Consider the following 15,826-nt stretch of genomic DNA (forward strand, 5'->3'; position numbering starts at 1 on the left):
GGCCGAACACACACCCTTCCAGACGAGTACCCTGGAGGGGCAGTTTGAGGGCTCCCTCCAGAACCTAAATCTGCAACTCCCAAGTGTGGTGTGAATCATGGGATTTTGCATTTTCGAAATCGAGGATACATGATCTGATAAATGTAAGAATTCTGCAGAGACAATCAAAAGGATCTGTTGAAATTGGGCACTGCTTCAGAAATCCCCTCATAGAGCGTTGCCCTATCTTTAAGTAGACTTGGAGGGCCTTCAGTCATTTTACAGATAAGAAAACAGGTGATGTGCTCATCTGTCTCCTCGTTCTCATCTCACTACCTGATTTCAACTCTCCCATTACTCAGAGAAGGGCTGGGAATAACTGAAGTCCTGGAGCAGGCCAGACCAACTCTCCCTCCCTACAGGCTCCTGCTGTGTCTCCCCACCACCCCATTTAGTGCCCAACCCACCCTCTCCAGAACGCCCCCACACCTCTCTCTCCTCCTAATCAGGAAAGGGGTCTCCAGCTGGGGCACTGGGCCTTGGGTGGGTTCATTTATCCAATGGATACTGGCATGCTCAGAGATAGTGTTTACACCAGCCTAGGTTAGCTGGCTGGTAGAGTGGCTTCCTCTGCAGTACCCCAACCAGGGGCAAAAGAAAGAAACCCAAAGGGCAGAAAAGTGGTTTATTTATAAAGGAGACTATGGAGCAGGAAGAGGAGAAGAGAGGACTGAAGAGTACTACATAGATATTGGGCCAGGTTCTGACTACAGTACCTTTTCAAAAACTTGGGAGAGAAGAACAATTGTGCTGTTAGATTGGGGTGCTGAGGGAATTCCTATAAATTGCTCTCTGTGAGTCCAACCTCTACCGCCTCCAAGGCATTTGCCAGCCCATTTGACAGTGGGGAGCCCAGAGGAGGAGGAAGACTAGGGAAAGGGGTTCTAAGATGCTCCCATTTGTGCTCCCACTTCATCCTTAGGATCACAGCCCCCCTTCCATTCCCCCCCCCCACACACACACACTACTTGGCAGCTCCAGTCTTTTGAGTTTTTTCCTTAGTTTGGAAGAAGAGGTATCTCTTTGCCTCAAAACAATAATAGCTCTTAATCTGTAGTCCCTAGACAGTGCCTTCCACTTCTCCAGTGTTAGACTTTATGAGCCTGGGGGTCCCTGAACCCACATGGGGTGACTGACCATGGCTACCTTCCTGCTGCAAGGTTGGGAGGTGGGAATAGGGAAAAGGCTGAGGGAGCCTGAAACAGGAAGTACAGATGTGAGGTGGGGCCCAAACCTCTGCTCAGCTGGGCAGTGGGTGGAGCCCCTGGGCAGAAGGCCTAGAAGTTCTCGTAATGGTGGGAGAAATGAGTCCGGTCCTGCCTGTTGATGAGCTGACAGGCCTTTTCCACATTCTTGGTCATGCCTGGGGGGCCACAGCTAAACACCCCAATCTTCCGGACCTGTTGAGGGAGGAAGTGAAGGCTAGCTCAGCATTCAGAAGGAGGGCTAGCTCAGTGTCCACGTTAAAGACCATCAGGAATCCTTGATGAGGGTTCATTCCATGTTCCTGACAGTTTGCTTCTACCATGCGTGGTGAGGGCTGGCTCAGTGTTAAGTCTAAGTCAATTTTGGTAGATTTGCTCTCTGTGGGTCCAGTCTCTAGCCCCTCTGAGGCATTTGCCAGCTTCAAGTGCAAGATCAGTGTTTCTAATAGGAGCTGGGTTAATCAATATTCAAGTTGAGGGATAGCTTAGTGTCTCATTAAGGGCTAACTCAGTATTTATGATAGCAGTAGTTTGCCCAGTGTTCATGGTGAAGATTAGCTCTGTGTCCAGGGTGAGGCCGGGCCCAGTATTAGTAATAATGGTAGCTCTGAGTGTATGGAGGGCCAGCTCAGTCATTGAGTTCTTGCTTCTGGACATGGCATCATGACTTCAGAAGTGGCAAGTTCCTGTCGCCTGCCTCCTCCCTTAGCCCTTCAGAGTGACCCCCACTTCTCCTTTCTCATCCCATTACCCCACCAACCTCCCAGGGGATGCGTTCTCATCAGCAGTCAGTTTCTTCCCTGACGGAGCAGGTTTGGGAGCTTTGCTCAGATCCCAAATGATAAAGTGAAGAGAACCTGGATATGCGGTGAGGACTGACCTGTGGGTGAACCTCCTGCAGGGAGTTGAAGAAGGGCTCAAAGGGGGGTCGGCCAAAGTGGGTGATGGAGCGCAGACCCGTGAACAGACTCCGGTTCAGCACCTTCTGGAAGTGCCTCTCACAGATGTACTGGGGGCACAAAGGCAGGGCAGGCCACGCACAATCAGGGGCAGTACTCAGCCCAGGCCAGCCCAAAGCCGGGGGAGGGCAGGAGCTGGAGGCTGAGTATTGGAGCCACCAGCTCTGTGCCTCCTGCCAACAGCCTGGCTGTCTACCTACCTGCCCAAGCCATCCTACCTTATCCTGCCAACCCACTCGGCTGCCCTGCCTGTCTGGCCCTGACATACCAGCATGGTGGTCCTGAGATCGAACTTCTCAGCCAGCTGGGTAATGTAGATGTGCACAGACACCAGGTCCTGTTGGTCATTCTCCTCCACCTCCCGGATGATGTCAGCCAGCCACTCAAACTGCCTCTGGGTCCGTGTCACCCAGATGAAGTAGATCTGGGGACACATGGCTGGAGCTTAGGACCCAGCTCAGGTCAGGTCAGGCTACCTACATCCCAGGGATCTCCACGTTGGTAGAACTCTTCTGGTCTTGGCCAACTTGTGCCTCACCCCAGACCGCCTGGGGAGATGGAGTGTGTATGGAGCCACAGGGCCAGGCTCTGGGGCAGGAGGTGGAGTTGCCCCAGGGCATGGAGAGGTGCAAGTGAGTGACAGCCTGGGGCACTGAGAATGGACTCTTTCTCAGTGCTGAAGGTGTGCTGGGGTGGCAAGCAGCTTTGTCATGCTGAGCCTGCGCTGCCATTCCCTCCAGTGGGCCTTCCTCAGGCTGCTAGGCTCCCAACCAACCTTAGCCCAGAGGGAGAGAGTCCCACTAAGGGGCATGTCACAGAACAGCCTCAGGGAAGACCCAGCTGGCTGCCTGAAAGGGACGGGAATGGATTCAAAGAGAGGCCAACAGGATGTAAGCTGCCCTCAGGGAACCCATCTCCAGCTTCTAATGTGGAAAAGTGGGGCTGTGTGAGTTAAAAAGCAGAGGCAGAACTGCTATGAACAAAGGAGCAGGGAACTGTCTGCCCCCCTCCCAATGCTGACAGCAGGTGGGCTGGGTTTCTGCCTGCTGCATTCCTGTATCCCTGACTCAAACTGCCAGACCTAGAGAGACAAGCAGGGGCCTGCCACCAGGTCCAGGCTGGGATGAAGGGGCCTGGTGTATAGGAGGCCTGAAGGCCTAGGCTGTGTTCCTGGAGCCAGCTGTGCCCGTCAGCCCTGCCTTGACACCTCCCTTTTTTTTCCTCTTGAGAGCAAAGCCAGTTTCACTTGTGCCCCACCCCAAGTGTGCCCTTCCCTCTCCCAGCCCAACAATGCCTTAAGTGCTAGCCTCCTCTGTAAGAGGGAATGGATTTCTTCACCCCTCTCCGATCCTGCCTGGAGAGGCTTCCAGAATCAAATCCTATGTGGGGTGTCTGTATAACTGAGGGAAGGAGCCTGGGGGCATAGCAAAACAACTGTATTCTTTAGGGTCTGAGGATATCCTCACCCCCTGGGGTCAGGGCAGCTTGGCCTTGCCCAGATCAGGAGACAAGAACAGAGGCAGGGAGCCGGGCACAGATGGGCAGGGATAGGGAGCAGGGTCACGGGCTGGCTAGTGGCGGGGCACTCACCTTCTTACAGAATACTTGGCAGCTGACTGATGACTTAAAAACCAGGTCTTTGAGGATGGAGGCAAAGGGGGTGACCCCAATGCCCCCTCCCACCAGCACTGACACCTCAAACTTATGCCACTCCTGGTGGCCCTCTCCAAACGGTCCATCGAGGTACAGCTGTAGGGAGGCAAGTGGGTTTGAGTCAAGCTCCACTACCACCATAGTTCTGAAGCCAGAAATGGGAGGCAAGGAAAGGCAGGTAGATTTATGGAGTGAGGGCAAGAGGGGCACTCTGGCATTCTCTGAAACAACCAGTCTCCGGATCGTGGCGGGACACAGTGGGGAGTCTGGTGCTGCAGGGCCAAAGCCTGCTAAGGGGATGTGGGACAATGTGACACGTCGGGCCTGGGTCTGGGTACCTTCGGGTATCTGGCACAGCCGTCCGTTGGAGGTGAGTAGATCTCCCTGAGGCGAGTGGTCCAGGGCCCAGCCGCCCGGATGTGCAGGCTGAGCGTGTCCTCATGGGGCGCAGAAGTCAGTGTGAAGGGGTGGTACTCGGTGGTCCCCAGAGCCAGGCAGGCAATCCGCACCCACTGCCCAGACTTGTACTCAAAGCCTTGGGGCCGCTGGAACTGCAGGTGGGTCACGCCTGAGGAGGGGAGGTGGGCGGGAGGCTGCTGTCCTGAACCCTACAACAGTGTGGCCTCTAGAGAGTGACCCCACCTGCATCCTCAGTTCTACTTCTGGAATATGACAAGGGAGATCTCTCCCCATCAGAAGTCATTACTCCCCTCCAGTCATGTCTACCCTGAGGAGGGGCTGCATAGCACTGGGGCTGGTAGTCAGCAGAGGAAGGGGCAGTCTGACCTGGGCTCCTCTTCTCTGTTGTGTGAGAGGCTCAGGTCTCCTGGCAAAGAGCTTCTCTTACCAGCTTCCTCATCTCTGCCACCCCAAGGGGTCTGGGCCAGGCTAGGAGATTATGAGGTCCAGGCTCTGCCCCTGCTCTGTCAGCTTCCTCAGTACCACCAAGCTGGCCCCTTGACAGCCTCTAGGCTTGTACCTGAAGGCAGCAGCTCCGCCTTCACCACGCTGATCTCCACTTTCTTCCGGCTCAGGCTCACCAGCTTGTCCCCCACATAGATTAGTGCCGGGACCAGGAAGAAGATGTGGAAACGGGGCAGCTGGATCAGAGCGAAGCTGCCATGGATAATGAGCTAGATAGAGTGAAAAATACAGCTCAGACCCAACAACACCCACTACAGGGTCTGAGGCCAGCTTGGAGCTTAGACCTCTGCATCCTTCCCCCGCTGATATATCCAACCTCCACCTCGCTGTGTGCCATGCTTCTTCCAGGTTCCAAAACCTAACCTCTCCCAACCCCATCCTCCAATGCATCCATGATCAATGAGACTATTTGCATCTGACACCATCCTAGACCAAACCTAGCCTCTCACCTGCCCTCATGCAATAGCCTCCTACCTGGTCTTCCACTGGGTTGCCCCACTGTGATCCATTCCCTTCAGCCAGTGTGACTTTTTAAAATGCATTTTATGTCATCCCCAGCATTAAAAACCTACTGGACTTCCTATTGTGCCACAAGGCCTGCCAGTGTTTCCCTCTCCCTGATGTTCAAACACGGCAAGTCTTTTCTGCTTCAGGACCTTTGCACCTGCTGTTGCCTCTGCCACGGATGCCCTCCCCCGGCTCTTCCCAGGATTATCTCCATCTCATTGTGCAGGTCTCTGCAGAAACACCACCTCCTTAGGCCTTCCCTCAGTCCTCTCTGTCACATCACCCTGTTAACTCCCCTCGGAGCACTTGTGACCCACAATAAGTTTGTTTCGTCATTCATTGACATGTTTACTGTTGTTTCCCCCAGTGGACGGTAGGAGTAGGAACTGCATTCATTTTGCTTGCCACTATACTCTCAGCAACTAGCAGTAAATGCCTGGCACATGGTCGGCACTCAGTAACTGTTGAGTCGATAAAAGGATTTTCCCCAATTTATCCTCTCCCTTTGGAGTCTAAGAATACCTAGCCAGTCCCCCTTTTCCATGAAATAACTGACAGGTATTGTCCGGCTCTGGTCCTGTCCCCAACAAGCTGGTCAGACACTACATGTTCCATTCTTTCCACTTGCTTGCTCCTGATTCTGGCTCCGGCCTCCACCTCTTCTCGGGACCTGCTCACTGAGGGCTCATGAATGGCCAAATCCCAAGGTCTTTCGGACCACTTTCACTCCCACCTTGCCACTTCTGCAACAATGTTCTACTAGTTCTCCCTCTTTCCCTCTCAGGCCACTCACTGACTCATCTCCTGCACTGACTGTTCCTTCTCCCATCCCAGTCCTGCATGTTGCACAAGCCTGATTTCCTCACTCTCTGCTCTTTCTGTGCTCTCCCACATGGCATGACCTCTCAGCTGAGCCAGAGACCCTTAGCTTCAGTGCAGCCCATGCAGGTTCACTATGTCCTGTTACCACCTAACGCCCTGTGGCCATCCATAGCCAGGCCCGTCTCCTACGTGCCCTGAACATTCTATCATCATTCCCACCTCCGCACCTGTCTGAATGCCTTTTCTTTCTATCTGGAATGTTCTTCAGCTTCCACTCTGTCCTGGCAAACCTTAGCTTATTTCTCCTTAAGGCTTGGCCCAAGTCCCATATTCTCCCTCAAAATCTTCCCTAACCTGTTTGGCCCAAATGGAACTCCCTTCAGTGAGCTCTTATAACTTACTGTTTGGAACACTCAGCTCAGCAGTGAATCCTGTATTGTCCTGCTCATTTTGATCATTTCACATGCATGGCACTTATCTCTGTGGCAAATCCTAAATTCCTGAGGGCAGGGCTTAGAGCCTCCCCTTTCCTCCACACGGCTTAGCACAGAGCTAGGATATAACAGACCCTCAACACATAACTGTTAAACTGAACTCGGGTTCCTCATTTAGCTCTTCCTCTCTCCGAGTGTTGTCGAATCCTTGAGCCTTTCCCCACAGGACTAACTAAAACCTCTCCGGGCTCTCCTCTGAACTGGCTCCAGTTCCTCAAGTTCTTCTCTCATTGTGGAGCCCACATCCATCACCAAGGCTTTCTGAGCATCCAACCAGACTGACAACAATGTCAGGGTGACCTCATGCTCCTCTGTTTGGTGTTGGCTCTACTTTTAAACCACAAAACCACTGCAGACTTATGGTTGGCTGAGGAGCTGAGGGAACAGCCCGCCACCTCAGCTTCCGCTGTGCTAGTCTGGCCTGCTCTAGCCTGGATCAGGAGCCTGGACATCCTTCCTTCCCCAGGACCTACTCCATCCTGGCTCCTTTACTTGTAATTCTCTTTCTGTCTGAGGTCAAGTGGCCACACCTCGGATAAATGGTAAGGAAGCAGGTGGTTTGGGCCCTGGTCTCTCCCCATGGGAGACATTCCCGAGCTGCCATGGCTAACACTGCCCAGGAGAGGGGCCTGCACCTTTCTGAGCTGCTGACTTCACTGATGGCAGGAAGGGTGGCTCTGAACTCCAGTGAGCCCCAAAACCAGGGATAAATCAGAAAGGGGTCTTAGTCTCGGGGAGCCAGTCTAGCTACTCTTCTGGATCTCCCATCTAGTGCAAAGGAGCTGCTTTTTTGCCAGGAACAAGAACATCATCTCTACCCCTAATAGAAACAGTAACTCAGGATGCTAGGGCTCCACCCATTACTGAGAAGGTAGAGAAGGAGTGATAAATTAGCCACAGCTTCCAAAGAAGAGGAAGATTTCTTTGGGAACAAATATCAGATTAAGGAGAAGGAAAGGGGACAGGTGGAGTCTTAAAAATCCATTTTATCAACAGTCCAAGAGAAGATATTTTGAGCAAGCTTATTAACTTTATAGGTGGCATTTAGCTGGGTGGGGTAGCTAACAACCCAGAAAACAAGATCAGAACAGAAGTGACAGAACCCAGTTGATAAGTTTCTCTAAAAAAGGGTGATGTGCCCTTAAGTGTAGGTAGTCCATCTAGGAGCCCCAGACTGCTACCCAAAGTGGGGAAAGATTGGCTGGGCAGAAATGATGTGAGGGTGTCTGCAAGGAATGTAGATCGGCCTGGTAGAGGTCCTACTGCAAGACCCACGCCAGCCAGTTCATCTTCCAAGCGCTGCATATTGGGGTCAGTCTACTTGAGAGTCTCCATCGTTTAAGTGAGAAATGAAGAGGATACTTGAAATAACTAAGGGGATGGAGAACTAACGTCTCCGCTCTCACTGCCTCCCTGGGATCGTCTTGACCAGACTCTGCTAGCCTGGCTCAGAGTGAAAAGCCCTCACCAACATGTAGAGCAGGATGTAGAGGTGGTGGGTCAGCCAGAAGCCCCGGAAGCTGTGGCGGCGGAAGTAGTGGGAGGCGAAGACGTACATGATGGCCAGGACCAGGAGCATTATGACCCCTGTGAGGCCTGCAAAATGAACAAGGGGGAAGGAAAAAGGAGTAGGGCTTTTCTGATGCCGCCAAGGGTCTGGACCCCTTTCCACTCCACTGCCCGAGGAGGGGGTAGGGAAAGTCCCAGCATCCTCCTCTGCACCTCCCCTCCCATACACTGATCACAGGTACCTTTCACTTCAACAGACCTTACTCATCCTTCATAGACCTTGTCATGATTGTTATTTTTCTAATACTCATGGCATTATTTGTTTTATGTCTGTCACTTTCCTGACTCTCAGGTCCACAAGAAACAGGGACCAGGCTAGGCTAGTTCACCACTGAATCCTAGTGCATAGTGTAGGGCCTGGCACAGCATCAGCCTTACATAAATGTGTGCTGAATGAGTGAATGAATGGGACGTCTATTCTGGGCCCTCAGGTGGCACTCTGGACATTGCAGGCCCTGCCCTCATGGACACAAGCCTCTGTGTCCCTGCAACACTCCACTTAGCTGCCACAGCTACACAGCGCACAGCATGAGCACTGGTGAGTAAGTGCCACCACCAGAGCCCCACTGGGTTCATCCCGGAGTTGGTGGGAGGCCTCTCCTCACAGGGAAACAATCCCAGGCCTGAAGGGCAATGCAGGAGCCAGGGCAGGAGCACAGGGAGCACAGAATGGCCCCTCAAGTGATCAAGGAAAAGAAAGGAAGAAATTAGGAAGATTAGAACTTTGCAGTATAGAAAAGCAGAGGTTAAAAAGGGATCTAACCAAAGCACAGCCTTATCTTCTAAATCCCAGTGTGCAGGAATTAGCAAGCATTCTCTGAAGTTCAAAGCAGATCATTTTAGGTTTTAAAAAAAAAATGCTGTGGTTCACAGAGGAGCGAGTGTAGAAAACATGTTAGTAACCCCAAGGAGGGAACAGACTGAAAATATAAATAGGTTCAAGAAGTGTTTGAATAGATTCACAGCTAATAGCTCTAAAATGGGTGATTATGGAGAGTTAGGAATATGCCTCTATAATATGCCTTGTCAAGAGAGACTAAAAGGGGTGGGGTGGGGTGTGCCTGGCTTGACAAAGAGCCTGGTCCTTCCCCCATGCAGCTTGGGCACAGTATTCCCTCAGAACCACTGTCATAATAGGTCGTGTGTATGGAGAGTGGAGGGGGACCGCTCCCATTCCACAGAAGGAGGGACTAGTTCAGAGTTGGGATAGAAACCCAGCGAAGCTGCTGAGAGAAGGACTGGGAAGCAGCCTCCTACTGCCCACTAGAGTCCTCAGGGCCAGAGGGCAGAGCCTGATTCACCATGACAGCCCAGTGAGTGCAACGAGGCTGCCCTGGGGTAGATAGCACCCAGAACCTGGAGAATGGAGCCAGGCCCAGAAATTTACAGAGCAGGGAGATCTCTCACCTGGCACAGTCTGGAAAAACCACCAGTAATACTTCTGGGGGAACTCCGACCTGTGGGGAAGGGAAAGCAGGGAAGGATCTTGAGAGGAGATGTCTGGGATTTCCAGAAAGGAACCTCCAGACGAGGTACCCCAACCCAGTTACCAGTCTCTTTTTCTGCTGACTTGGGGTTGGGGTGTCAGGCTGATCATTGCCTGTTCTATAACCTAGAAGGTGACACTTTCCTCTGACCCAAGAAAATTTACTTCTTTCCACCCACAAATAATACCCTCCCTCCCCCGCTCCACTCACCCGTCATCATGGAAGAGGCCAGGGAAGATGCAGGAGAGGACGCTGAGTGGGCTGATGGAGAACAGGTACACATTTACCACATGGCCCACACTGTGTAAGACTAAGGAAGACCAGACAGGATGGGGGTGAGCCTGGGGGCACCTGGGTGGGAGTGCTCAACCCATTCAGCCCGAGGTAAAGGACTCCAGCCAGCCAGAATTGGGGGGCTGAAGAAGGGCCCTAGGGGTCTGGAATTCTGATCTCCAATCAACATCCTGTTCCTCCCCATGCCTCATGCACAACCACATAAGTCTAAATTATATATTAGAAGTTCACTCCTGTGGTTTCTTTCATAGAATTATGTTTTAAAACACAAAAGATGGGAGATCACACATTATGTGCACTCATTCTGGGGTGTTAATACCTTGTCAGAGGGAGGCTAGTGAGGTGACCTTGAAAGCATGGGAAGAGGCATTTGGGTGGAGTAGTAAGGGGCTCCTGGGCTTACTTCACACCATTGCTGGGGCCACCACCATTCTTATGAGAAGGATATCCAAGACTTACACTCAAGTTAAATGCAAGTAGAGAAAAGGGGGCTCTCTGAGGGGGGGAAAGCATCAGGGGGATAGGAGGACATGGAGAGGATCCCCAGGGCTCCCAGGCCCTGCCTGTGAGAACGATGGCAGTGGAGGCAATGAGGCGATGAAAGTCCACGGCAGCGTCGAAGGGCACGTAGCGGTTCAGGAAGGTCTCTCGTAGGAAAGTGATGAGGTTACGGCACATGGTGAGCAGGATGTAGGAGAACATGAAGGAGATGCTGGCTGCTGTGCCCCGCGATAGGATGATGCCCACAAAGGTGGTCTCTGTGATGCCCGAGGGTGGCGCGGCAAAGGTGTAGTCTGTGGAGGGGCCCAGGTAGGTAAGGGAGGAGAAGTGCAGAGGAGAGAGCCCTGCTGAGGGAGGTTAACCACGGGCCCCAGCAGACTACCTCTCACCACTGCCTCCCCAAAGTTTTCATTTAAGCGGGCCCACGAGGCCCTGCTCTCAGGACTGTCACTCACTGCAAGCTCCGCCCCAGGTCCATCTGTCATTCATCGCAGGCCCGGCCCCCAGAGCTCTCCGTTTTTGCCAAGTCCTGTCCCCATCCCTGAGGCTGACACTCACAGTAGGCCCTCTCCAGGAAAAGGCCTGCGGCGATCGCGTAGAACACAGCCACGCAGCCGATGTGGCGACGGTAGTTCTCTATGAAGCGCTTGAACTGTTGCACAGTTTGGTGGCGACGGCTTCGTTGAAACTTCTCTCTGTGAGCCTCAGTGAACAGCAGGGTCTGGAAGGACGTTACCCTTGGAGACAGGAAGTCTTGGCTCTCAGGTAAAAAAACTCAACGCTAGTGCAGCCCCTCACCCAGTTACTTAAGCCAAGCAGGATTCAGACCCCAGAAGTTATACCATACTCCTCAAGTGGGCTATCAACGTAGGGACGGCCTCCCAGTGCTCACTTGCTCAGTTCATACCAGGGAATGTACTCCATCTACCCCAGTTCCCAGTCACTCAGACAGCCCTCTCCCCTCTCACCCTGTAACTCCCAACTCCCACTGGCTCTGTTCTCACCCACTAGTGGAGGCTGAAAGGACACCTCCTCCAGGAAGCCTTCCCTGACCTCCCAAGCAGAGATGAGCATTCCCTGAGCTCTGAAGCCTCTTGCTCTTACCACTATTATAACATTCATCAGTGGGACATTGTAATTATCAGCGTACCAGACTATCTCATGTTCTTGGACAGACACTATTCATCTTGCCCGCACCCCCCAGTTCTTAGCACAGTGCCTGGCATCCAGTTATCAAAGTGTGCAAGGTGAAAGGATGGATGAACTGCCTGGGCTTAAGGGGAAGAGCAGGCATACTTCTTGCCAAACCTCCGTCGAATCTCCTGGGAAGGGTCTGTGTCCATGGGGCACTGCAGTCTCTGTGGTGTCGGCTCCACCTCAACACCACTGCGGGAGCATCGAGCACTCACTCTGGGAGAGGGACTAGGATAGGAATGCAGGAGATAGGACCTTTGTTACCTAAGCCACTTGGTCCTCTGCTGCCCCAGCTCTGCCTCCAGACCCACTCTATTCAGGAAGGGTCAGAGTTCTCAGCCAGGGGACAGCAGGAGTCCCACAGAGACCTAGCAAGAGAGTCAGTCACATCCTGTATGAGCAAAGCCATCTGACCCAGGCTGCAGGTGAGTGCTGAAATTCAGTAGGCTCTCTGCTCTCCTGGGTGCAGGGCTGTGTCTGCCCAGAGTAAGAAGTGCCTTTTTCTAATTTGTATGAAGACATGGAGTGGGCTAGTGGAGGCCCTGATCCCAGACATTCTGGGGAGTGAAAAGGCAACTCCTCTACCCCAGCCCTCCCTCCAACAATCCCAGATGAGAGCTCACCAGAGTTTCTCCTGGCTGATGTAGGAAGCTCTCCGGCAGACGTCCTTGATGACTTCAGGCACCTTCACCCCTGCGATACAGAGCTGGGCTAGGGAGCAGCTCAGGGCCCAGAGCCCAGGAGGTCCTGGCTCAAATGCACAGCATCCACCCCATGTCCAGACACTGTAGAGGGTGCCCCAGCCTCAGCCCAGGCTGCCAGTGAGAGCTAGACCCAGCCATGGGCAGACAGGTAGAAGGCCTGAAACCAAGTTGGCCAGACAGGCTCCCCTGAGTGCGTGTCCACCTTCAGTCTCACTCCTGGGACTGGAATCAGGCTTATAGGATGGAGTTCAGGAATTGTATGCAATCTGCCTGTTAAGATCATTCTTCCACAAAACCCTGCTAACGACTCTCCAGCTTAAAACCGCCCAGGAGTTAAATGTAGAATCTAAATGATGCATATATGGGAGATCACTATAAAATTCTTTCTACTTTTCTGTGTTTGAAAATGTTCATAAGAAAATGTTGGGGGAAAAACACCCTTCCAGGAGTCATCTATTGTTCCATGTCTGGGCTGAGTGCTGAGGGGCAGGGCAGGACTGAGCTGCAAACCCAGGTTCTCATAAAAGGCCTGGCAATCTGCAGGTAACTTCCAATTGTTAAACCAATCCCGAAGCTTACCCTGGTCTATAGGCCAGAAACCAAAAGTGATTAACCTGAATCTAATGAAATCAGAGTGTTTAAAACAAAGTATAGTTGTCTGTTTTCTCAAATACTTCAGCAAACAGCATATGTGTCAAAATGGTAACAAATGGCAAATCTAGGTGAAGAGTAAAGGGATGCTCCTTATACTCTTCTTACACCTTTTCTGTAGGTTTAAAATGTCTCAAAATAAAATTGGGGGGAAACAACAAAGCACAAAGATTAAAAACCAAATAAAATAGTACTCAATGCTAATCTTCTACTTAATTTCCTTCCCCAAGCCTGGGCCTCCCTGTCCCCCAGGGGAGGGATGTCCCTGGGACTCTGGCCTGGGCTTACTTCAGGCACCTGTCCCTGCTCTGACCTCAAGCCCTGGTGCCTACTGCCCTGGCTGCCTGGGAAAAGTGAAAAGCTGCAGAATCAGTAGTGCTGGGTCTATGCTCTACCAACTCTCCTCCCACCCTGGGAAGGGGAAGTCCTGGCCAGAGGCCTAGCTATGCCTCATCCAATTCACCCTTCTCCCCCATCTGGACTGCTCAGCTCCCCCAGGTTTTCATAATCCTGGGAGGGGCTGGGTTTGGTCTTAACATGCCCAGGCTGTGAGAATCCCAGGCTGTGAGACATTAAGAACTTAGAGCAGGTCACAGGCAGTCCCTCTGCCAGCTCTCTGCCCCTTCCTCACCCTGATTCTAGCTACCACCCACCTGAGTCAGACACAAGTAGAGCAGGAAGTAGGAGGAGGGACAACAGAAGTGGTCTCCATGCACTCAGCAAACATTTACTGAGCACCCTTCCAAGGGATAAAGTAGCAAACAAAACCAGAGCACCCACCACCACCAAGCACTCCAGCTAAGGTGGGCATGGTCCAGGTCAGGCTATAACAAGGAGACACTGTTTTCCCCCTGCACTGGGCACCAGACATGGGGACCTTTGACAAGGAAGCAGAATTCCAGCTGCCATCCCCCACCCCATCCTGGCCCTGCCCACCCCACTGGCGGGGCCGCATTATGACTTTTTTTGGGTCCTAGGCACTGTTGCTTTCCTGGGTCCCTCCTTCCAAAAAAGAAAAAAAAAAAAAAAAAGAAGGAAAGAAAGAAAGAAAGAAAGAAAGAAAGAAAGAAAGAAAGAAAGAAAGAAAGAAAGAAAGAAAGAAAGAAAATTATATTTTATAATTGTGTTGGTATAAAGAATATAATCCAGTCTGGATCCATTATTACATATGTATTATTATTATACGATATTATATATCGTATTTATTCTTTTCTTCTGATTTTTAAAAGAAATGAAAACATTTCCATGGGCTCCTAAAAATATGTGGGCCCTATGCACTGTGCCTGCTGTGCCTAACGGATAAGTCAGCCCTGCCTCCGGGCAACCTCACCTTTGACGCAGAGCTGCGTGAAGCGGAGCTCGCTGTCGTGGTCCCGCAGCATGAAGTGGAAGTCCTCCCACGTCAGCTCCTCCTTGTCCTGGAAGCCTGACTCCCGGAACATGGACTCCACCACCTCGGCCAGCTGGGACTTGGACAGGCAGTTGTTGGAGATCTCGATGAAGGACCTGGGGCCAGGGGAAGGGAGCCATCAGGCCCTGACAAGAGGCCTGGACACAAGGGCCCACTGGCCATCCCCCCGCCCTTCAGAGCCAGCATGGAAGAAGAGCCTCAACTGGCCAAATCCCAAGCCCCCTCCCCCTCCAGGTGTAACAGTCTCTGACTATATGGGTGAGGAGAAGAAGGACCCTGCTCTTTAGCCTCTTGCTTCCTCTTTCATGTCCCAGCTCTCACCCCTGGCCCCTGCTGCGGTCCCACACAACCAACCTCAGCATCCTGATGAACTCGTCCTTGGAAATGAGACCATTCCCATCAAAGTCATACATGCGGAACATAAGGCGAGACTTCTCCTCAGGGGAACCTGGGAGAAGGAGGACCCCATGAGAGTCCTAGCCCACCTGCCTAAGCCCCAGACTGGCCAGAAGGGGCCTCACTCTAGTGTGACCCACTGCTGAACACAATGAGGGGTCACTCTGCTTCCTGACCCCTACCTGGCCATTCCCAGATGTCTGCCCCGGCTAGAGACCTGGCACCAGTGTTTCTCCATCTCCAACAGGGGAGCTACACTCCAGCCTCAGTCTCCAGCCCCTTCAATCTTCTCCTATTTGGACAACCTCTTCCTCCTCCCCTACCTTTCATGAAGACCACCAGGATGTCCAGAAACTCCCGGAAGGACAGGTAGCCATTGCCGTCTTTGTCAGCCAGAGAGAACATGGACTCCACAAACATGTCCTGGGGCTTGAGGCCCAGGGAGTCAGCAAACTCAGCCCTGCTCAGCTCACACGTCAGGGCTTCCTGTACCTTCTGGGATGAGTCCAGGGGCAGGGTCCCTGCATCTGCCTGGTCGATGTCAAGCACCTGTACTTGGGCAGTAGCAGAGGGAGGGAGAGAAGCAGACAGGGATTCCTTGACTTGAAGACTGGTTGAGGCTTGCAGGAGCCACCTTTGAAGGAGTCTGCCCAACACCCCCTCACCTAAATATTACCCTATAAGCCCTGAGGGTGGTCCCTCTGGCCATTTGTTCTACAGAACCCTGGTCCTGTGCATTAGCTGATTGGACCAGGGATGCTTACTTGAGTCAAGCAGGGGATCTGGAACTGGGACTCAGAGGTCCCAATCTGTCTTGACATGAGCACAAGAAAACTCAGAAGTTGTGGACTACCCCATTCCTCCAAGTGCTCAGGGACACAGAGACAGAGGGAAGCAGAGGCACAGAAAACAGAGGCAGCCTAAGAGAAAAGTGGCCTTGTTTGCTGATAGCCTTCTCTTTCCTGGTATTTTCCAGGCCAGGTCACAGTCCTCCCTTTGGAACTCCTGAGACACCA

The 15,826-nt window shown here is 52.4% G+C and overlaps 1 protein-coding gene across 1 annotated transcript in view; it reads right to left on the reverse strand.

Moving 5' to 3' along the window:
* Positions 1 to 952: 952 nt before the first annotated feature.
* DUOX1 (dual oxidase 1) overlaps positions 953 to 15,826 on the reverse strand; it is a 32,370-nt gene continuing 17,496 nt past the window's right edge. The window contains exons 19-34 of the mRNA XM_033107175.1: positions 15,134 to 15,359; positions 14,769 to 14,862; positions 14,334 to 14,509; positions 12,272 to 12,341; positions 11,751 to 11,876; positions 11,013 to 11,191; positions 10,517 to 10,747; positions 9,870 to 9,969; positions 9,580 to 9,629; positions 8,072 to 8,199; positions 4,836 to 4,989; positions 4,195 to 4,424; positions 3,794 to 3,952; positions 2,472 to 2,627; positions 2,125 to 2,253; positions 953 to 1,439 (exon numbers count right to left, since the gene is read on the reverse strand). Of these exons, the coding sequence (XP_032963066.1) occupies positions 1,317 to 1,439; positions 2,125 to 2,253; positions 2,472 to 2,627; positions 3,794 to 3,952; positions 4,195 to 4,424; positions 4,836 to 4,989; positions 8,072 to 8,199; positions 9,580 to 9,629; positions 9,870 to 9,969; positions 10,517 to 10,747; positions 11,013 to 11,191; positions 11,751 to 11,876; positions 12,272 to 12,341; positions 14,334 to 14,509; positions 14,769 to 14,862; positions 15,134 to 15,359 (2,331 nt within the window). The 3' untranslated portion in view covers positions 953 to 1,316. The remainder of the gene's footprint in view (positions 1,440 to 2,124; positions 2,254 to 2,471; positions 2,628 to 3,793; positions 3,953 to 4,194; positions 4,425 to 4,835; positions 4,990 to 8,071; positions 8,200 to 9,579; positions 9,630 to 9,869; positions 9,970 to 10,516; positions 10,748 to 11,012; positions 11,192 to 11,750; positions 11,877 to 12,271; positions 12,342 to 14,333; positions 14,510 to 14,768; positions 14,863 to 15,133; positions 15,360 to 15,826) is intronic.

The sequence above is a fragment of the Rhinolophus ferrumequinum genome, chromosome 6 (genome assembly GCF_004115265.2).
Source record: "Rhinolophus ferrumequinum isolate MPI-CBG mRhiFer1 chromosome 6, mRhiFer1_v1.p, whole genome shotgun sequence".
Taxonomy (NCBI): domain Eukaryota; kingdom Metazoa; phylum Chordata; class Mammalia; order Chiroptera; family Rhinolophidae; genus Rhinolophus; species Rhinolophus ferrumequinum.